Source organism: Camelina sativa, chromosome 4 (genome assembly GCF_000633955.1).
Source record: "Camelina sativa cultivar DH55 chromosome 4, Cs, whole genome shotgun sequence".
NCBI classification, from domain to species: domain Eukaryota; kingdom Viridiplantae; phylum Streptophyta; class Magnoliopsida; order Brassicales; family Brassicaceae; genus Camelina; species Camelina sativa.
The window spans coordinates 20,326,007-20,346,097 of NC_025688.1; the positions used below are offsets into that span (position 1 = coordinate 20,326,007).

Below are 20,091 nucleotides of genomic sequence, written 5' to 3' on the forward strand. Positions count from 1 at the left end.
AAAAAAAAAAAAAAAAAGGGCAAAAACTTTAAAAAGTAACCCTTTCTCCTTCTTCTCCTTCTTCTTCCTCCGTTCGTCCTCTTCTTCGCCTCCTCCGGTCCACGTAGGTATGTATCTCAGCTTTTCCCATTTCAGTTTCTTCTCAATCGGATACAGACCAAAGGCTTTCTTGGTTCAACATTTTCTCTTTTTTCCAAGAACAGATCTATCTTTTTCCCTTCTCGAATCCGATTCTCCTCATCAGATTCGTAACTTTCGTACTGTTTCTTTTGATCCAGATTGTGTTTTTTATTTAGGTTATGGAGTTGAATCTTAGGTCGTATTTGATCTGTAGTTTTATTCTTCTATGGAGTATATGATTCTAGATATTATTGGATTAAAAAGATCTCTCTGATTCTTCATTTCACTAGGCGGCCATTAACGTCTTTGTGTTTTTGTTTTTTTTTTTTTCAGTGGAGAACGAAGATTTGTTGAATGCGTTGTTATTGTAATTGTTAAAAGTATTGAAGTTCAAGTGATTGTTTTTTGAATCTGGTGAAAATGGTGTGGTTTCGAGCTGGTTCGAGTGTTACGAAGTTAGCTGTGAGGAGGATTCTGAATCAGGGTGGTTCGTATGCGACGAGGACACGTTCTCTTCCTTCTCAAACGCGTTCTTTCCACTCGACTATTTACAGACCAAAGGCTCAGAGTGCTCCTGTTCCTAGAGCTGTACCTCTTTCTAAGCTAACTGATAGTTTTTTAGATGGGACGAGCAGTGTCTACCTTGAGGAGTTACAAAGGGCTTGGGAAGCTGATCCCAACAGTGTAGATGAGTCTTGGGATAATTTCTTTAGGAACTTTGTCGGTCAGGCTGCTACTTCTCCTGGTATCTCTGGGCAGACTATTCAGGAGAGTATGAGGCTTTTGTTACTTGTCAGGGCTTACCAGGTGAATGGTCACATGAAAGCTAAGTTGGATCCATTAGGTTTGGAACAGCGAGAGATCCCTGAGGATCTTGACTTGGCTCTCTATGGATTCACTGAGGCTGATCTTGACAGAGAGTTCTTCTTGGGAGTGTGGCAGATGTCCGGATTCATGTCTGAGAACCGCCCAGTGCAGACCCTTCGTTCCATATTGACAAGGCTCGAACAGGCGTACTGTGGGAACATTGGGTTCGAGTATATGCACATTGCTGATCGTGATAAATGTAACTGGTTGAGGGAAAAGATTGAGACACCAACTCCTTGGCGGTACAACAGGGAGCGACGTGAGGTGATTCTAGATCGCCTTGCATGGAGTACTCAGTTTGAGAATTTCTTAGCTACCAAGTGGACAACAGCTAAAAGGTTTGGACTTGAGGGTGGAGAATCATTGATTCCTGGCATGAAGGAGATGTTTGACAGGGCAGCAGACCTCGGAGTAGAGAGTATTGTTATTGGAATGTCTCACAGAGGAAGATTGAATGTTCTGGGTAATGTTGTTCGGAAGCCACTCCGTCAGATTTTTAGTGAGTTCAGTGGTGGTATTAGGCCTGTAGATGAAGTTGGCTACACCGGAACTGGTGATGTCAAATATCACTTGGGAACCTCTTATGATCGACCTACAAGAGGTGGGAAGAAGATCCATCTCTCTTTGGTTGCTAATCCCAGTCACTTGGAAGCTGCAGATTCTGTTGTTGTTGGCAAAACCAGAGCAAAACAGTACTACTCCAATGATTTAGACAGGACCAAAAATTTAGGTATTTTGATTCATGGAGATGGTAGTTTTGCTGGACAAGGGGTTGTTTACGAAACTCTTCATCTTAGTGCTCTTCCAAACTACACCACCGGAGGAACCATTCATATTGTGGTGAACAACCAAGTGGCTTTCACGACAGATCCAAGGGCAGGGAGGTCTTCCCAGTATTGTACTGATGTTGCTAAGGCTTTGAGTGCTCCCATCTTTCATGTTAATGGGGATGATGTTGAGGCTGTTGTACATGCCTGCGAGCTTGCTGCTGAGTGGCGTCAGACTTTTCATTCTGATGTTGTCGTTGATTTGGTTTGCTACCGTAGGTTCGGGCATAATGAGATAGATGAACCATCCTTCACTCAGCCAAAAATGTACAAGGTGTGTTGACGTTATTTTCGTTATATGTTACCCAAAAAGAATCTGCTGTGGATTTATGAATTATTGCAGTTTTCTAATGCTTTGTATTCCCCNAAAACCAGAGCAAAACAGTACTACTCCAATGATTTAGACAGGACCAAAAATTTAGGTATTTTGATTCATGGAGATGGTAGTTTTGCTGGACAAGGGGTTGTTTACGAAACTCTTCATCTTAGTGCTCTTCCAAACTACACCACCGGAGGAACCATTCATATTGTGGTGAACAACCAAGTGGCTTTCACGACAGATCCAAGGGCAGGGAGGTCTTCCCAGTATTGTACTGATGTTGCTAAGGCTTTGAGTGCTCCCATCTTTCATGTTAATGGGGATGATGTTGAGGCTGTTGTACATGCCTGCGAGCTTGCTGCTGAGTGGCGTCAGACTTTTCATTCTGATGTTGTCGTTGATTTGGTTTGCTACCGTAGGTTCGGGCATAATGAGATAGATGAACCATCCTTCACTCAGCCAAAAATGTACAAGGTGTGTTGACGTTATTTTCGTTATATGTTACCCAAAAAGAATCTGCTGTGGATTTATGAATTATTGCAGTTTTCTAATGCTTTGTATTCCCCTATTGCTTTTCAATTTGACAGGTTATCAAAAATCATCCTTCAACCCTTCAGATCTACCACAAAAAGCTCTTGGAATGCGGTGAAGTATCACAACAGGATATTGACCGGATACAGGAAAAGGTTAACACCATCCTAAATGAAGAATTTGTCGCTAGTAAAGACTATCTCCCTAAGAAACGAGATTGGCTTTCAACCAATTGGGCTGGATTTAAGTCTCCGGAGCAGATCTCACGTGTTAGAAACACTGGGTGAGTTGGGTTTGTCTTTCTTTTTTTTGGTGTGTGTGTGTCCTATTGTCCGTTAAACTTTTTACACTTTTATGCAGCGTCAAACCAGAGATACTTAAGACTGTTGGCAAGGCAATTTCATCGCTTCCAGAAAACTTCAAACCACACAGGGCAGTGAAGAAAGTTTACGAACAGCGTGCCCAAATGATTGAAACGGGAGAAGGAGTTGACTGGGCTCTTGCAGAAGCTCTTGCTTTTTCTACCTTAGTTGTGGAAGGCAATCATGTTCGGTTGAGCGGTCAGGATGTTGAACGAGGAACATTTAGTCATCGTCATTCAGTCCTTCATGACCAGGAAACTGGAGAAGAGTATTGTCCTCTAGATCATCTCATCATGAATCAGGACCCTGAGATGTTTACTGTCAGTAACAGGTACCTTTACCTCCATACTTCCCCTCTAGGAATTATTGTGCTCCTAGCTTGTTTTGACAGCTCAGAGTTAACTGACATAATTTATTCAGTTCTTTCTGTGTGTAATGGGTATTGAGAGAAATCCCTTGTGTTTATTCCTACCATACCAGAATTTTTATTGTAAAGATTCACCAAGAAGTTTTGCTTGTTGTGTACAGTTCTCTTTCAGAATTTGGTGTCCTTGGGTTCGAATTGGGCTACTCCATGGAAAGCCCAAACTCGTTGGTACTATGGGAAGCTCAGTTTGGAGACTTTGCCAATGGAGCTCAGGTGATATTCGATCAGTTCATCAGCAGTGGAGAGGCCAAATGGCTGCGTCAAACCGGGCTTGTTGTGCTACTTCCCCATGGTTACGATGGTCAGGGCCCTGAACATTCAAGTGCGAGGTTGGAACGTTACCTTCAGGTAAAATCTGGCCTAGATTTTATTGCATATGGCTTAAGGTGTTGAATTAGTGACAATATATAATCTCGTTTGATTCTCTTCCTGACTCTAATTATCTTATGTGACAGATGAGTGATGATAACCCCTACGTCATACCAGACATGGAACCAACAATGCGAAAACAAATTCAAGAATGTAATTGGCAGATTGTCAATGCCACAACTCCTGCCAACTATTTCCATGTTCTGCGGCGACAGGTAAGACCTATTTCTGGTTTATCTTTTTTACTTGTCACCAAGTGTTATTTCCAGGTTACAATTTCTCAATGTCACTCATGTTGCAGATACACAGAGACTTCCGTAAGCCTCTGATTGTAATGGCACCAAAGAACTTGCTCCGTCACAAGGACTGTAAATCAAATCTCTCAGAGTTTGATGATGTCCAAGGCCACCCAGGTTTTGACAAGCAAGGAACTAGATTTAAGCGATTAATCAAGGATCAGAATGATCACTCTGATCTTGAAGAAGGCATCAGAAGATTGGTACTTTGCTCCGGAAAGGTATAAGCTCCGTTCATTTTATAATAGGAATCTTGCCAGTCCCAGATTTGTGTAAGGAGAAATTCTTACTTTTGCTTCTTTGTAGGTCTATTATGAGCTTGATGATGAACGGAAGAAGGTTGGCGCAACCGATGTTGCTATTTGTAGAGTGGAACAGCTTTGTCCTTTCCCATATGATCTCATTCAGCGTGAGCTCAAGAGATATCCAAGTACGTACCTAAACGATCTTTGGATTGGTTCGGTTTGGCTTTTATGTCTACCCCTAAAACTTGTTGTTTTTGTATTGGTCTGAAACAGACGCGGAGATCGTTTGGTGCCAAGAAGAGGCGATGAACATGGGAGCATTCAGCTACATATCTCCACGGCTATGGACAGCAATGAGAAGCTTAAACAGAGGAAATATGGAAGACATTAAGTATGTTGGTCGTGGTCCTTCTGCTGCTACTGCCACTGGTTTCTACACTTTCCATGTCAAAGAGCAAGCCGGACTCGTCCAGAAAGCCATCGGAAAGGAACCCATCAACTAAAGAACTCGTCCTTTTTTAATTGGATTCTTAGACTGAAAAGAAAAAGGGAGAAAACATTGAAAATAAGAACTTTGGGTGATGCAAAAGTGCTAAAAAACATTGAGAAAATCCTCTATTTCTTTGTTATTTTTTCTTGGTCCCATTGATTTTGAGCCTGTCTTGTGTTGCAGGTCAAAACATAAAAATCTTATTTTGATATACAGTTTTGTTTTTGCTCTTCTTATTTTCTTCTGAGATGCATCTTTTGCGCTGTCATTGTCGTTTTCCCTAGTCTTGTTCTCTAAAAAGTAAAAACTAAAAAGTGAGCTTATGTACGAATCAATTTGAGTATTGTAACAACTAGCCAAACCAATTTGAAACCGAAATTGGTATACGTCTGTGCGGTACGATTTGAATGTTAGAAAATACAAACGGTTTTTGGTTTATGTACGAATCTCAGTTCATACTTCATAGTAGGATTTCTAACACCTAGACGAAGATAGATTTGTTCATAACATCTTCAACCTCCTCCACTCCACCATAACTTCATCCACCCACTTAGCAAAATGAAGTTGTTATTATAATAAAGACAACCAAGTTAGAACAACTAAACTCAAATATTCTTTTTGTAAATGTGGCCATTTACTTGACATACATCTAGATCTATATTATACGATGATATGTTATACCAATATCATATACTTTCTTGATACTAATAACATATCGCAAATGTAAAATAATAAATCGAGGACACCTTTTGATAATGTATTACTTTAGAANTGACATCATAATACAAGGATGGGTCGAGACTTCACCTAAACGCATTTAATTATTTAAGCAATCTACCAAACAAAACCTTCTTTGATATACTTCATTTAGACCACTAAAACTACTTTGTTGTTTTGTACTAGGTAACAAGCATTATGCTGCTTGTGGGATTTGAATTCAAGACTTTTATTATGACAGGGTTAAAAACTAACGAAATTCCTAACAAACATAAAAAAATAGAATTCTACCAAACACTATGAAATAAGATCAAACCTTCCAACTGAATTAACAGTACAAGAAAGTAGCAAACAGTTTGATAACATAATCGATAGTATAAGATTGAAGTTTCCTCTCCCCTACTAAAGCCGACACTCTCTTTATACTACCTCTTGGTGAATTTATAGCTCACCCCAACAATTTCATAAATTTATAGTAATTTTTATAGAGCATTTGACACTATATATACCTCTAAATTTTAAAAAAACTCAGACCAAAATATATCATCAATATATTATCATAGTTACCATTGACAATTGGTAAAACTGATATAAACTAGATTTTTTTCCGTATAAGTAATAAAATAGGTTTTATGTTATTNCTCTAATTGCTGCTGCGAAAATATGCTTTTAATGGATGCACTCATACCTATCATGTGTAAGACATTTGGTACCATCATTACCAGCTTCACCATCAAATCTTTATCCCTCTTTTTTTCATTATCAGTTTTTTTACTACAAAATATATTCATGCTACACCAACAAATTATAGATCTCTCTCTCCATACATCAATTTTAACAACATAAATTGCTACAAGTTTAAGACTGAATTATCACAGATTTAAAACTTTGTTGCAAAATCATTATACAAAAAGTTGTTGCAAGCTTGTCGCTATGTCGTTCCAAATTATTTACTACGACGACTGATTACCGATTAAACCATGTTTTAAGCAACNGCATTTATTGCAGTTGATGTATAAACAAACTTTCCAATTAAACAGACTTCAGAAACCTGTCTCTCAATGACGTTGTAATAATAATATTACAAAATCAAGAAACAACATAATTCACTACAAAAAAAAAAGTAAGAAAAAAAAAAAATCAAAAAGAAAGAAAGAGACAGTAGCTCTCAACTCAATCAAAAAGCACCAAACCAAAGTTACCAAACTTCTCATCACAAAGAGAGAAGAAAAAGAAGAAGGAAGAAACAGAACAAAACAGCCATGGCAGAGAAAGAGAAGAAAAGTAAAAAGAAGAAGAAGAAAGAGAAGCACCAATCTTCAGACATATCTTTCAAACCTTCCTCCGACGTTAAAGGTCTCAAGTTCGGCGGCCAAATAATCGTCAAATCATTCACAATCCGACGAGCAAGAACACTCGAGCTTCTCAAACTCCTCTCCCTCCCTTCTTCATCATCCCCTCCGCTTCTTTCCACCGCGGCGTATCTTCCGACGAACTTCACGATCCTTGCGCACCACGCTTGGCACACGCTAACACTCGGCCTCGGAACAAAGAAATCAAAAGTAGTGGTGTTCGTTTTTGAAACAGAGGAGATGAAAGCATCGGTCGTTGCGGCGGAGGGAGGGATCTGGCCGACGGAGATACCACTCGGAGATGTGAACAAGAAGATGATCAGGAAGTTAAAGAATTGGGAGATGGCGAGGTTTAAGTTCAGGAAAGGTTGTATAACGTTTTACGTATACGCCGTGAGAAACGCCGGGAATGAAGGGTTTGCTGCAGCGGAGGACTTAAAGGTAATATTACAAGCGGTGGTGGCTTTGAAAGACTTCATGGATCACACCGCAATGCTTGTAATGCCCCACCAGAAAAGTATTAATTACAACTCTTGTCCTCCTTTTGCCATGGCTCACTAGAAACTTTGAACATTACATTCAAGTGTGCCTCTCTTTTTTTTCTTCTTCTTTTTTGTTACTACTTTTATTTATTTACATATATAAAAAGAAAAGTTATGTTTATTTATTTATTTTTGGTTCCCTGGTGATTTGTTATATGAATTTTGTTGCTTTTTTTTTTGGGTGGAAGATTATTATGGTATGATCAATAAGATTAAACTGTTAAGTTGGGTTAGTTTTTTTTTGTTTGTGCACTTTATCAAAACAAGTTGTTTATGATTTGTTGACCTAGTCATCTAGTTTTGCTATGATTTCAGAGGTTTATTAGTTTCAGCGTCATTGCACATACATGACGCATCAACCGAATAAAACTAGAAGTGAGGGGTTACACTGTGTTATACTACTATATTTGGGGTCTATGTAGTGTAGTCAGTGCCGTGCCCAGGTTTATCGGGGCTTAAGACGAGTTTAACATTAGAAGTTATTTTAATATATTTTATGAAAATAAATAAATATTAAAATTCAAAATTATAATAAAATAAATATCAAAAATTCAAAGCTATAGAAATTTTTCAGAAACAAAATAAAAAATCTAAAAAGCCTTACTTTCTATTTCAATAAACTATTTCACCAACTTCTCTTAATCTTTTCTTCCTTCTATTTTACGACCTTACTTCGTATTTCACAATTTAAGGTTTTGTTTTCATTTGTATATTTTTATAAATAAATTTATTCAAAGGAATCATACATGAGTTGTTTAGGAAATAAAAAGACTCCCAAAACCATAATGATACACCATATTTTTCATAATTGTGAGTCAAAAAAACACACAAAAAAACTATATACTTTGGGGCCTGAGGTAAATGCCTTTTTCCTAACCCATAGGCACGGCCCTGAGTGTAGTTCTGATGTCTCTACACGTTACAATGTGGTATAGTTGTTATCAATAGCAAGTTTCTCTACTTGTCTACTTTTATATGTCACTCAAATAGGATTTGAAGGAGATCAAAATTTTACTACACCATTTAATATTTTATTATATCTATTTGACTAACAAAATGTCAACAGTGTTGTGCTCACATTGTCAATGTCACAGTTGTGCTTGTACAATGATACGTTTACTCATTCTTGTTTGTGAATGGTCATTTTAACCGTTTGTTGAGTGTTTTTGTGTTTACTGAAAGACTATGAGAACATAATTCTAAATTATTTTGATTGGCAATTAGAAATTTTCATTTGATGCTAAATCCCATGGCATGGAAGACATAATAATTATATGGTAGATAAGATATTGTTCTAACGTCTATATTGCTTCTTACGTTGATGGACCATCTAAATCCAACATAAAGATCACAAGTCACGGAATCATTTTATTTTAAAGCGTAACTGTGAAGCAGATCTTATGGGAAGTTCCACTTTATTTATTTAAATAAAAGGAATTAACAAAGGAAAAAAAACCTTAAAAATTAGAATATCCGAAATTAAACACAAAGTCTGATGATCTCTCCAATCCAAAAGTTCCTCAGAACCATTATGTTAGGACGTTCCAGACAAATATACTACATAACATAGACAAGACAATCTCTTAAAACTTACACGCACCATTGCTTGGGTTGTTCCCTACTACCATACCAGTTCCGCTGAAATTACAAGTACCATCGGTGCGACCGTGGCTCTGGAAGTAAGCGTTCATCACAAATGACGCGTGCGTCCTAACACTGCTCGGGTTAAAGCACGAACCACCAGCTTGGATTGGTTTACAATCAACGCCTCCCTGACCACACACCCAATTAATGTTGTCTTGAAGCTGCTTATCCGTAGCTCCCGACCTCGCCACACACCATTTACCACCGGCAGTACTAGGCGCAGGCAATGCTGGACGGCCGCCACCTCCTTGTTTCTTTAGGAGAAGACCAACATCGTAAACCGGGGAGAAATCAGCTCGGAAAAGCCCCCAGTTTCGTTCTGCGGTTGGACCGGGTTTGCCTTCTTCGTTAAAGAGACCGAAAATGTAAGTCTCGAAACGTCTCTTAGGCATGAGAGGTGTCCCTTGGCCTTGTGCACGTTTAATAATGTTGAGGTTGAACCAAGCTGCGTTAGCGGGCGAGCACCAAGGTGCGTCACAAGCAGACGGCCAGCCAGTCTCGCCAACAACGATGTTAACATCGCCGTATCCTAGAGCTTTCATGGCGGAATAAGTCGAGTCCATGAGAGCATCGAACATGTTGGTGTAGACTTTGCGGGTGAACGGGTCACGGACAGCCTTGTACGGTGTACGGAAAATAGCGAAGTTGACGTTCTTGGGGTCAAAGCCAAAGAAAGGGTAAGGGTTGACCATGAAAGGAGACTTGGTGCGGCGATGGTAAGCTAGGATTGGAGCCAATATACCTTTGTCCCAACCAGGCCTGAATCTACCAGTGCTTGGTGCACCGGTCAGGTCATAGGCTATGATGTTAAGTGAGTGTGCGGTTGTGACCTGAGACAAATTGCAACAAATAGTAATTTTTAGAATCAATCGTTGCTTTATCAGTTTCTAACAATTCCTAAAATCACATGTACAAGTACAATGATGTAATAAAGGAAACATAAGGCATGGCAGACACATCAAGAATCTAAGGACAAACGTGGACGGTGAGATAAGCACGTGGGGTAGTCTAAATCGTCAGATCTTAATACATCGCTAACACTTTCCAATCTTTCCATTCTTTTTAAGGATTTTTAGATTTAATTAAAACATGAAAGAAAAAACAGATATTAATCTAAAATTTTCAAAATAATCAGCTTTTGTTTTGCATATATTTTTTCAACGTTGTTGTTCCAACTTTAAATGCGCAATCAATGCATTATCGCTGTTACAAAGAAAAGAAAACAAAAAACAGTGCAATTTTCACGGTAATCAATTAATTCACTATTAATAATTTACATTTTCTAGTTAAAAAATAGGTAAAGTTACGTAAACAAAATAAAATACTTCATCACTAAACAGCAATATCGAAAATTCAAAGTAGCGACTTCCAAAGTTTTTATCTAGAAATTGTAAAAATAATGGCATCAAACCATAATATAATTTATTTATTTACCAAAAATAAACGAATATAATTCATAAAAATCTGAAAATAGGAAAAAAAAAATGATAATGAGAAAGCTGACCTTAACATCTCTGACACCAGCACGAACCAAAGCATTGTTAAGATTCCTCATCGCCGGCAAAAGATTGTTAATCATGTTATTATCTCCGGAGAGCAAAATCTCATTCCCGACGGAGATATACTTGATCATCGTCTGAGGATGAAACGGCAAAATGTTAGCCGAAACCCACCGACGAGCTTGTAACCCGTTAGCCAACGCCGGGATATCTCCGTTAGGAACGGTAACGACGACGGAGATACCTGTCCCGGCGAAGGCACGGAGGATGTCAGGGTTCACATCGAAGATCTTGACGCTATCGATCGAGGTTTGCGTTTTGATGAAATTTGCCACCTGAGTCGGTGGTGGGAGGTTCCCGAGAGTTCCGTAGTTGACACCTATGGCGGAGATTACCGCGGGGAGAGATAGGAACACGGTGGCGGAGAGGAGGAGGAGGAGGAGAGTGAGAGATATTGACGGTGGCTCTTTGGCCATTGTTTTTTGTTTTTGGGAGATTGGGAAATATCAAACGATTCAAAGTGAAACCCGTGAATCGTTGAATCGTTTGAGTTGCGTCTTTATTATGAGGAGGAGAGATATTTTTTTAATAATTGTTATTGATAAAAACTATTTATAATAGAGAAATTATTAAATGTACTCATAGATATGACCGTTTTTGTATAGGCGTAAACGTGTGTATAATTTGTTTATGTGTATTTTTAGTGAGGGACAGCTGGATTTTTAAATAAAGAAGAATAATCTGTGTTGTCTTTTTTTTTCATGTGCTTGGGCTTAAATTTAGGCAGTTGTAAATTATTGAAAAAAAAAGTGGAATTTGTTGTGACCGTGAAAGTTTTAGTTGATTTTGGCTAATTATAGTGTCTATCTTTATTTTGGATAATTGTTTTTGTAAATTATCTCACTGTTTTAATACTCATATTATCTGTATTTGCTAATCTCAAAATTAGTTTTAATATTACTATCCTAAATTTATCTATAAACTGATTTTTACTCAATTAAAAAAAAAGTTGGTAGATAGATAGTGTTGCTTTTCTTTGAATAAGCTCTTTATTTAAATATATTATTATTAACAATGAGGTCAAGAGAGATCTGAGTGTTTTCATTTTACTACTAAAACAGATTAAAAGTGTGGTTAAAAAATCAGTAATATTAAAGTACTTACCAAATACAGTATATAATTAAAATATTATATATATAAAAAAAAAGAGAGGAGATAGAACAACGCGGTTTTGGATAGTGCCATAAGACACGTGTTTGTAGGAGGGAATGGTTTGGAGTTTGAACACTACGGACCAAAGTCAAATAGATTCGAAGTATGATGAAGATGTTGAGGAAGCTGATTCTTTTAACTTTTACCGACACCTCTTCTTCTCTTTAGCCATTTGTTGTGCTTTCTTTCGGAAAGAAAAGAAGAAGATCCGCGTCCATGTCTCTCCACATCCATTATTTAGTTAACAGTTTATTGTCATTATCAGTGACATACTTAAACTGATTGCAGAAACCACGTAACTTCTTTTATTAATATTGTTTATGTTCTATAGTATAATGTTACACAATATATAATTGATTATTGATGCCACTATATTAGCTCTATAGAGACTAAACAAGATATGTTTGATTGAAAATACAAGAAGATACCAAAAGGTTTGAACAATGTCAAAGAAAAAGATGGAGGTTATGAAAGTACTAAATTCATAGTGTTCATTTAAAAATTTCGTTATGAAAGTTGATTTCAGTAACACAATGCGAGTTGTGATTTCTTTAGAAACGAATTTCCCATTCATATCTCTCTTTTTTCTATTGATTAGTTAGTTAACAATTTATAGTCATTATCCAATGACACATATAGTTACACTGATTGCACAAACCACGTAACTTCTTTCATTTTTTTTTCAATAAACAAATCACCACGTAACGTTTTCATAATGATGCCACTATAAATAGTCCTTTTACATATCCAACAAGGTAACGATTTCTCAAGTTATTATACAAAACAACAAAGATCAAACGAAATTAAGTAGACCAAAATTAATCTAACTCAACAAAGAAAATATCCATCTTTAGGTGTGTAATATGGGGTCTCAATTGCATTTTTAATAATTAAGATCTCATAATCACAAATTATATGTAAGTAATTTGGAGAAAACAAAAGTTACTTTAACTGAACAAGTTAATGGGCTTTCACCATCTATGTTTATGTGCTTTAGTGAGCCTAAGCCTTTATAATAGAGCATCACGATCCACGCCGTTGTCTATTTTATTAACCCCACCCGGTTCCACCAACCAAACCTTGCCCAACACGTCCACAATATTTTCCCCATCCCTGATGAATTCACATTATTACCCTCAGCTTTCCTAATTTTTAAAGGAATATTCTTCTATACCCTAGACATATGCGTCTTTTCCTATATAAAATATTTAGAGTATATATTTTTATTTTATTTATATATCAGTGACCTCTGCGAGAGACAACGGCCACTGAACACTCTTCGATCTAATCTTTTTAGCTCTCCTCTCCCATCTGTGACTCTCGTGATCGTCGTCTGAACCAAAAAAATCTTGAGCAAAAATGGCCAGAAAGTTCTTCGTCGGAGGAAACTGGAAATGCGTAAGTGATCTTCTCTTCTGGATCTTTGTTTACTTATTTAGTTCTTCCCCGATCAAGTGAACGAGATCGGAAAAATCTCGATCGTGATCTGAGATTTAAGGTTTTGTTCGTTGTTTGCTTCGATTGACGTCGAGTTCAGATCCCTGATTTCATTATATGTTTTTGATTTAGTACTGATGGTTGAGATTTGACGATTCGGTGCCGGATCTCATGTTTTTTGTCAGTTTTGATTACGAATTCTTCATCGATTGGTTTCGTGTTCTAGTTTTGATGGATCTGTGTGTTAATTTTGTTAGCGAGGTACATGATGCTTATGGTTTGTTTTGGATATTTTAATCTAATGTAGAACGGAACTGCTGAGGAGGTGAAGAAGATTGTGAACACTCTTAATGAAGCTCAAGTACCTTCACAAGATGTTGTAGGTAAGTGTACCATCTCCATTGCTTTGGCGATTCTATAATTCTGTTTTTGCATATCTTTGAAATCTGAGTTACCTGATAGTGGAATAAAATGTATCGCATGGGTTTGGGCATACGAACAAACCTGTTTCACTGTTATATACAGTAAGCTGTGGATAGGTTAAATATTTGTTACCTCTCTAAGCATGATTAGATAGATCTACTATCATCTACATGTGTTCCATCATATTTGTTATGGTTCTATCTATGTTCGTTACTATGATTGGATTAATAGTATGACGGGATTTTTTTACCATTGCAGAGGTTGTGGTTAGCCCTCCATATGTTTTTCTTCCCCTGGTTAAGAGCACATTGAGGTCTGACTTTTTCGTTGCTGCACAAAACTGTTGGGTTAAGAAAGGAGGTGCTTACACTGGTGAAGTGAGGTGAGATTCTCGCCACCGGTGTATACTTTAAGCTGTTTTACCGTTATTGCTTCATTCAGTAAAGATCTATGGTTTTGTAGATGAATTTGAGTTTGTTAGAAACAAATCAACTTCCCCATGTGTTGCTCTTCTTTATTTTGTTTACTATCTCACCCAAGTGATAAAGGAAACAATTTAACAGTTGAGAGTCATAACATGATTTGATACCTGCCTGGTTAAAAAAGCAGCTGTAAAACGATTCACCTGTCCATTGGATGCTTTCGTAGGAAGAGTATATATATATATATATATGTGATGTCTGTACTTACGCATTATGTATTTTGTGTGTGCAGTGCTGAGATGCTTGTGAACTTGGATATCCCATGGGTTATCCTTGGTCACTCTGAAAGGAGGGCAATCCTTAATGAATCAAACGAGGTTAGTGACCTTTCATGATAATACAAATTATGGTGTACTAATCAAATCAGCTCTTAGATCCATGATATTGGTTTTTGACCTCTATCCTACATTTGTAGTTCGTTGGAGACAAGGTTGCCTATGCACTTGCTCAAGGTTTGAAAGTGATTGCTTGCGTTGGTGAGACTCTTGAGGAGCGGGAGGCTGGGTCAACCATGGATGTGGTCGCTGCCCAGACCAAGGCTATCGCTGGTATGTAAATTGTCAAACATTTGTATCTCTTTTTGCTACCTGAGTTCATTCGCTTTGACACTGTGACCTGTTATGATGATAGTAATTCCTGTTTCTACTCACTATACTCCCTTAGTGTATTATCTTTAAACCACACAGAAATGTTTTGTTGGCTTAAGAACTCATTTTTTGTTTGTAATGGCAGAACGAGTGTCAAACTGGTCAAATGTTGTCATAGCCTATGAACCAGTGTGGGCCATTGGAACCGGAAAGGTCGCTAGCCCAGCCCAAGCTCAAGAAGTTAGTTGTTGTTGATGCGTTTGAGTACTTAAACATTGTTGCATATGGTCATGATTTGTTGGGATATCCAAATTATCTTTCTCTTGCGAAAACTTATTACATTTATGAACAGGTACACGATGAACTCAGGAAATGGCTTGCCAAGAACGTGAGTGCTGATGTCGCTGCTACAACCCGCATCATCTATGGAGGTAAGACTATGATTAGCATATTTGAATGTGACAGTAACACCTTTTCGATTCATTTCCCCCTCGAGTTTTATGTTACTTGGCTTGACTATGCAAATTTTTATCAGGATCCGTCAATGGTGGTAACTGCAAGGAGCTAGGTGGTCAGGCTGATGTTGATGGTTTCTTGGTCGGTGGTGCTTCTCTAAAGGTACACATATACTATATATTTTGCTGCCTTGTTATAATAACATCTTCGTTTTTGTTTCAATCAAAACCACGTCTAATGTTTATTTTTGTTCGTTCTTTGCGTTTGCAGCCTGAGTTTATCGACATCATTAAGGCTGCAGAGGTGAAGAAAAGCGCCTAATGAGTTCATTAAGCAGTTTGAAAATCCTTTACTTTTCCAGTCTCAACTCTGAAAAAAATATATGAATAAGTTGGTACGATGATACATTTTGGTTCCAGTTGTATTTGGCAAAAGTTTCTCTCTTTACTATATTGTTTTGAGAACGCAACAATCATATTTCTTCTCCATTTATTTAGCCGTCAACTTGCAATTCTCTTCCTTTTTTATAAGTGAAGCCTGTGTTCGTTGTTCATATAATTAATTCCCTCGGCGTTTCGTTTCTAAATTATTTGTTTCTTAATTACCTGTTTAATTAACATTAAAATGTCATTATTCCATTTTGGACCCCCTCTTTTATTTTTTAATCTCTGTATAATGCTGTCAACCACTAAATGAAGAAGCTTGCAAACTTATCAAAAGATTATACAATAGGAGTGGGAAAAAATTGCTTTATTTTTTTTTTCTTTCGCTTTTCCCTATTGACTTGTCAATTTTGACATTTTTAGTTTTAAAATACTATTTTTTTCAACTTTATTGTCTTCATCATGAATTATGTTTAACATCATGTTGATTGTAAGAGAGTAAAAAAAGAAGAAAAAAAAATTGTGGAGAAGAAACTCAATATTAGGAATGTCAATTTTTCGATTTGTAGAAGAAAAAAAGGATGCGTATGCCGACACGAAACTAGTTATGCTGATTTAAATAACTAGTTTTATATAGGTAATCAGTAAAACGGCTCAGTGGAACTTAAGTGATCATCATCATGTGTTAAGAAAGATGGATTGAAAGTCCAAACGAAGAGCTCCGTACGTCAAAATTGTTCAAAACAGTTATTAAAAAATTGGACTCAAGTGTAATAAAAATGTATATTGGTTTTGACCCGGCTAGATGTGACAAATAATGCCAATAAACAGACACAATACCGTGACTCAGCTACAAATGTGATAACGTATTATCTCCCAAGTCAACCCACATTTCTATTCATGTTCAGGGAGTGCTTCACTTTAGGAATTATAGGGATTTTAAATATATGTTTTCAGTATTATATTATTTAGTTGACGTTAGACTTATTTTGCTTAACGAGCAAACAATTGTGACCTTAGGAAGAGGAGGTTTGACCAAGTCATCGATTCTTTCCGGCAGTGGAGTAATTTTGGGTCGTATGACTGAAACACATTATTTATTCATGTATTAGAAAACAAAATACTTAACACGTTATTGAATCAAAATTGGAGAAGAAGAAAAAATGGAGGTTTGGTATACAGCGACAACATATACTTCAATCTTCTGCCCAGTTTTAAGTGTTATTTATAGAATAAAACTTTTATACGTACAAAACTCTCATGATCCTTAGCACTAGTTAAAATTACATTACACACAATTTGGTCAAGTATATTTTCTTCTTTACAAATCATATTTTTTCTTACCTACTTTGTATAAAACTTATTTTCTGGTTCACTATATTATACAGTACATAAGTAGATATTTTCCTAGGTCAAATTTTCTTACCTAACTGTGTAAAAAAAGTTTATTGAAACTCCACAGGTTAAACCCGAACCTGTCTCATCATTCCACAAAATAGTATCCATCATTTTGGACAAAACTTTTGTCTTCTTTTTAGCATCCAACCCCACCCAAGTCCCATCCTCCACGAGGTCCACGACGAATTCATAAGGCCAAAGCAAATATTCCAAAATCTAAAAGACCATTATCTGACTCAATATCTATTAAGAGGTAAGACGTTTAATTTTGAATCTTTAACTTATCATTCATTAGTGATCTTTTTACGTACATCGTTAATTTTGAATCTTGAACTTACCATTCATTAGGTATCTTTTTATGTACGTTAAGCACTCTAATCAGATGGATCAAATCAAACCTATAGAAGAAAGTACAAACTTAGGCATAAAAGAACCAAAAAGTCCCACTGATTTTATTATTAAACTATTACTACTAATTAAACTCGTTTCCATTAAACGAGAACCCCTTCTTTTGGTCAAAACTCAAAACTCACTTTTTGTCTGAATTCGTTTTTTTGGACAAGAAATAAAAAGAGACCTTTCTTCTTCTTCTTCTTCTTCTTCTTCTTCTTCTTCCTTTACTTGCCTCTACTCCCTAATCTCATCATCAACATCCATCTTCTCTTCTCATTATCTCTCTTTCTCTCTCCTTTCTTCTTCAGTGTATGCTTTTCAAATCTGTCTCTTTCTTAATTGCTCAGCTTTAATGGGTTTCGTCTGAGAGAATCTGTTCCTACACAATAAAACAGCTGAAGAAGCCAACTCATTTTGTCAGACAAAGGGCAAAAACGATCTACTTTATTCGTTTTGATCCATCTCTCTCTCTCTACTTCGATGGGCTCTTGCCTCAGTTCTCGTGTCCTTAGTGCGTTCTCCATAACTTCAAAACTTTTTTATTTTTCATTTCTCCTTCCATCTGTATCTCTTCAAATTCGTGATCTTTTTGGTTAATTGGTAATGGGTTTATAGAAAAGGAATGAACTTTGCAAAGAATCTTATCGTGATCTGACTCTCTAAAAAAAGTTTTCCCCTTTTTGGTACTCTCGATTTTGACTTTGGTCAACGCTTTTTTGGTTGTTGTGCAGATAAGAGTAGTAGTGGTCTCGATGATCTTCGTCTCTCGAGCTATAAATCATCATCATCATCATATGCGGGAGCTCATAAGACAGAAGGAGAGATACTTAGCTCAACGAGTGTTAAAAGCTTCACCTTTAATGAACTTAAACTCGCAACCAGAAACTTCAGAGCTGACTCTGTTGTTGGAGAAGGTGGTTTTGGTTGTGTCTTTAGAGGCTGGCTTGATGAGACTACTCTTACCCCGACCAAATCTAGCTCCGGTCTTGTAATTGCTGTTAAGCGGCTTAACCCTGATGGTTTTCAAGGTCACCGAGAATGGCTGGTACAAAACCAACTTCTTTCTTCTTATGTTTTTGATTTGGTGGCTCTGACTCTGACTCTGATCTCTTGTGTTATGTTTTGTTGTGACTCAGACAGAGATCAACTACTTGGGGCAGTTAAGTCATCCCAATTTAGTTAAATTGATTGGTTATTGCGTGGAAGATGAACAACGGCTTCTTGTGTACGAGTTTATGCACAAGGGTAGTCTTGAGAATCATCTCTTCTCAAGTGAGTCTTTAATCGCTTTATTAATCAAAATCCATATTTTGTGTAACTTGAGAGTTTTTGTTCTTATGTTTGAATGTTTTTGAAGCAGGAAGCCGGGACTTTAAGCCGCTCTCTTGGATTCTACGGATAAAGGTTGCACTTGATGCAGCTAAAGGACTCGCATTTCTTCATAGCGACCCTGTCAAAGTCATATACCGAGACATCAAGGCGTCTAACATCTTGCTCGACTCGGTATTATGCTCTTCTCTCTGAAAAAAACCCTTTAAGTCTACATGCTTTTTTTTTATTTTTTATTTTATCAACGACTTAATGATACTGACTTTGTTTTACAAACAACAGGACTTCAATGCAAAGCTTTCAGACTTTGGTTTAGCGAGGGACGGTCCTATGGGAGAAACTAGCTATGTTAGTACCAGGGTCATGGGCACATTTGGCTACGCCGCGCCAGAGTATGTCTCAACAGGTAAAGTTCTAAGATATAAACTGTTGCTAAGATATGATACAATCAATTGCCTAACTATAGCATGAGTATAATAAATGCGAGTTTGAATAGTAATAACTATAACATTTTGGCGGTAAGAGTTGCATTCTTGTTTTGTTCTCTCATATCTCTTATCTTTTTTCAGGTCACTTGAATGCTAGAAGCGACGTATACAGTTTCGGGGTTGTTCTTCTGGAACTACTATGTGGAAGGCAAGCACTGGACCATAACCGCCCAGCCAAGGAGCAAAACCTTGTGGATTGGGCTAGACCGTACCTCACAAGTAGGCGAAAGGTTCTACTAATTGTGGACACTCGGCTTAACTCACAGTACAAACCCGAAGGAGCCGTGAGATTGGCAAGCATTGCTGTGCAGTGCCTCTCATTCGAACCCAAATCGCGTCCGACCATGGACCAAGTTGTCCGAGCCTTGATACAGCTGCAAGACAGCGTGGTTAAACCGGCAAACGTTGACCCGGTTAAGGATACAAAGAAAGTTGTGGGATTGAAAATTGAAGACAAGTACCAGAAAAACGGTTTAAACAAAAAGACTGATGGTTTGTAGTAGGTAGAGGATGATGTGGCTGCTGGTTAGGTCTCATGTCTCCTTGTTTGTTGTTGTTGTTGTTGTTGTTGTTGTAATATTTGTCTGTGTGTAAGTGATTTTGTAACACTGGTTATAGCTTTTTTGCTCCTGTTGTTGATTTGGGGAGAATCTTTTTCTGATAGATCAAATATTTTGAGTATATATACCAAAATGGGGTAGTGACCATATATGTAACTAATTAATTTTCTGTCAGATTTTAGGGTTACGTTTTCCTATTTTATTTTTCCTAATCGNAAAAAAAAAAAAAAAAAAAAAAAAGCCTAGACCAATCTCTGTTTTTTCCAAGAATTTTTTTTTTATTTTTACACAAAACTGGAAAACAGCAATAAGGCCAAGCCCATTTAATAGATGGGC

The 20,091-nt window shown here is 37.2% G+C and overlaps 5 protein-coding genes across 7 annotated transcripts; 4 read left to right on the forward strand and 1 right to left on the reverse strand.

Annotated features, from left to right (window-relative positions):
* Positions 12-5,121, forward strand: LOC104781423 (2-oxoglutarate dehydrogenase, mitochondrial). Of its 2 annotated transcripts, XM_019244800.1 has the most exons (10): positions 12-107; positions 454-1,703; positions 2,223-2,607; positions 2,721-2,947; positions 3,025-3,357; positions 3,555-3,801; positions 3,909-4,037; positions 4,124-4,339; positions 4,425-4,548; positions 4,637-5,121. In XM_019244800.1, exons 2-10 carry the CDS (start codon positions 541-543, stop codon positions 4,864-4,866), a joined length of 3,054 nt encoding a protein of 1,017 aa, XP_019100345.1. In that variant the 5' UTR covers positions 12-107; positions 454-540; the 3' UTR covers positions 4,867-5,121. The 2 variants fall into 2 exon arrangements, with proteins under 2 accessions (XP_019100345.1, XP_010504395.1); XM_010506093.1 differs by lacking the exon at positions 2,223-2,607 and having other exon boundaries at positions 454-2,088.
* Positions 6,696-7,702, forward strand: LOC104781424. The gene has a single exon (XM_010506094.2). The coding sequence runs from the start codon at positions 6,833-6,835 to the stop codon at positions 7,481-7,483; it is 651 nt and encodes a 216-aa protein (XP_010504396.1). The 5' UTR covers positions 6,696-6,832; the 3' UTR covers positions 7,484-7,702.
* Positions 8,863-11,204, reverse strand: LOC104781425 (glucan endo-1,3-beta-glucosidase-like). Its single transcript, XM_010506095.2, has 2 exons — positions 10,613-11,204; positions 8,863-9,938 (listed from the first exon to the last, which is right to left on the reverse strand). Exons 1-2 carry the CDS (start codon positions 11,081-11,083, stop codon positions 9,048-9,050), a joined length of 1,362 nt encoding a protein of 453 aa, XP_010504397.1. The 5' UTR covers positions 11,084-11,204; the 3' UTR covers positions 8,863-9,047.
* On the forward strand, positions 13,060-15,724 carry LOC104781426 (triosephosphate isomerase, cytosolic-like). The gene is made up of 9 exons (XM_010506096.2): positions 13,060-13,217; positions 13,564-13,639; positions 13,938-14,061; positions 14,394-14,478; positions 14,577-14,709; positions 14,894-14,988; positions 15,101-15,179; positions 15,284-15,366; positions 15,475-15,724. Exons 1-9 carry the CDS (start codon positions 13,179-13,181, stop codon positions 15,523-15,525), a joined length of 765 nt encoding a protein of 254 aa, XP_010504398.1. The 5' UTR covers positions 13,060-13,178; the 3' UTR covers positions 15,526-15,724.
* LOC104781427 (probable receptor-like protein kinase At3g55450) lies at positions 17,490-19,865 on the forward strand. Of its 2 annotated transcripts, none has more exons than XM_010506097.2 (6): positions 17,490-17,889; positions 18,110-18,423; positions 18,515-18,650; positions 18,736-18,881; positions 18,990-19,113; positions 19,277-19,865. In XM_010506097.2, the coding sequence occupies exons 1-6, from the start codon at positions 17,859-17,861 to the stop codon at positions 19,693-19,695; spliced, it is 1,170 nt and encodes a 389-aa protein (XP_010504399.1). In that variant the 5' UTR covers positions 17,490-17,858; the 3' UTR covers positions 19,696-19,865. The 2 variants fall into 2 exon arrangements, with proteins under 2 accessions (XP_010504399.1, XP_010504400.1); XM_010506098.2 differs by having other exon boundaries at positions 17,491-17,889; positions 18,739-18,881.

Excerpts from the sequence above, each read along its gene's own strand:
- LOC104781423 (XM_010506093.1), top strand. The coding sequence starts at position 541 with ATGGTGTGGTTTCGAGCTGGTTCGAGTGTTACGAAGTTAGCTGTGAGG. Across the intron at positions 2,948-3,024 it reads TCACGTGTTAGAAACACTGG|CGTCAAACCAGAGATACTTA; the intron begins GTGAGTTGGGTT and ends ACTTTTATGCAG. Across the intron at positions 4,038-4,123 it reads TCCATGTTCTGCGGCGACAG|ATACACAGAGACTTCCGTAA; the intron begins GTAAGACCTATT and ends CTCATGTTGCAG.
- LOC104781424 (XM_010506094.2), top strand. The coding sequence starts at position 6,833 with ATGGCAGAGAAAGAGAAGAAAAGTAAAAAGAAGAAGAAGAAAGAGAAG.
- LOC104781425 (XM_010506095.2), bottom strand. The coding sequence starts at position 11,083 with ATGGCCAAAGAGCCACCGTCAATATCTCTCACTCTCCTCCTCCTCCTC. Across the intron at positions 9,939-10,612 it reads CTGGTGTCAGAGATGTTAAG|GTCACAACCGCACACTCACT; the intron begins GTCAGCTTTCTC and ends AATTTGTCTCAG.
- LOC104781426 (XM_010506096.2), top strand. The coding sequence starts at position 13,179 with ATGGCCAGAAAGTTCTTCGTCGGAGGAAACTGGAAATGC. Across the intron at positions 14,479-14,576 it reads TCCTTAATGAATCAAACGAG|TTCGTTGGAGACAAGGTTGC; the intron begins GTTAGTGACCTT and ends CTACATTTGTAG. Across the intron at positions 15,367-15,474 it reads TCGGTGGTGCTTCTCTAAAG|CCTGAGTTTATCGACATCAT; the intron begins GTACACATATAC and ends TTGCGTTTGCAG.
- LOC104781427 (XM_010506097.2), top strand. The coding sequence starts at position 17,859 with ATGGGCTCTTGCCTCAGTTCTCGTGTCCTTA. Across the intron at positions 17,890-18,109 it reads CCTCAGTTCTCGTGTCCTTA|ATAAGAGTAGTAGTGGTCTC; the intron begins GTGCGTTCTCCA and ends GTTGTTGTGCAG. Across the intron at positions 18,424-18,514 it reads AAGGTCACCGAGAATGGCTG|ACAGAGATCAACTACTTGGG; the intron begins GTACAAAACCAA and ends GTTGTGACTCAG.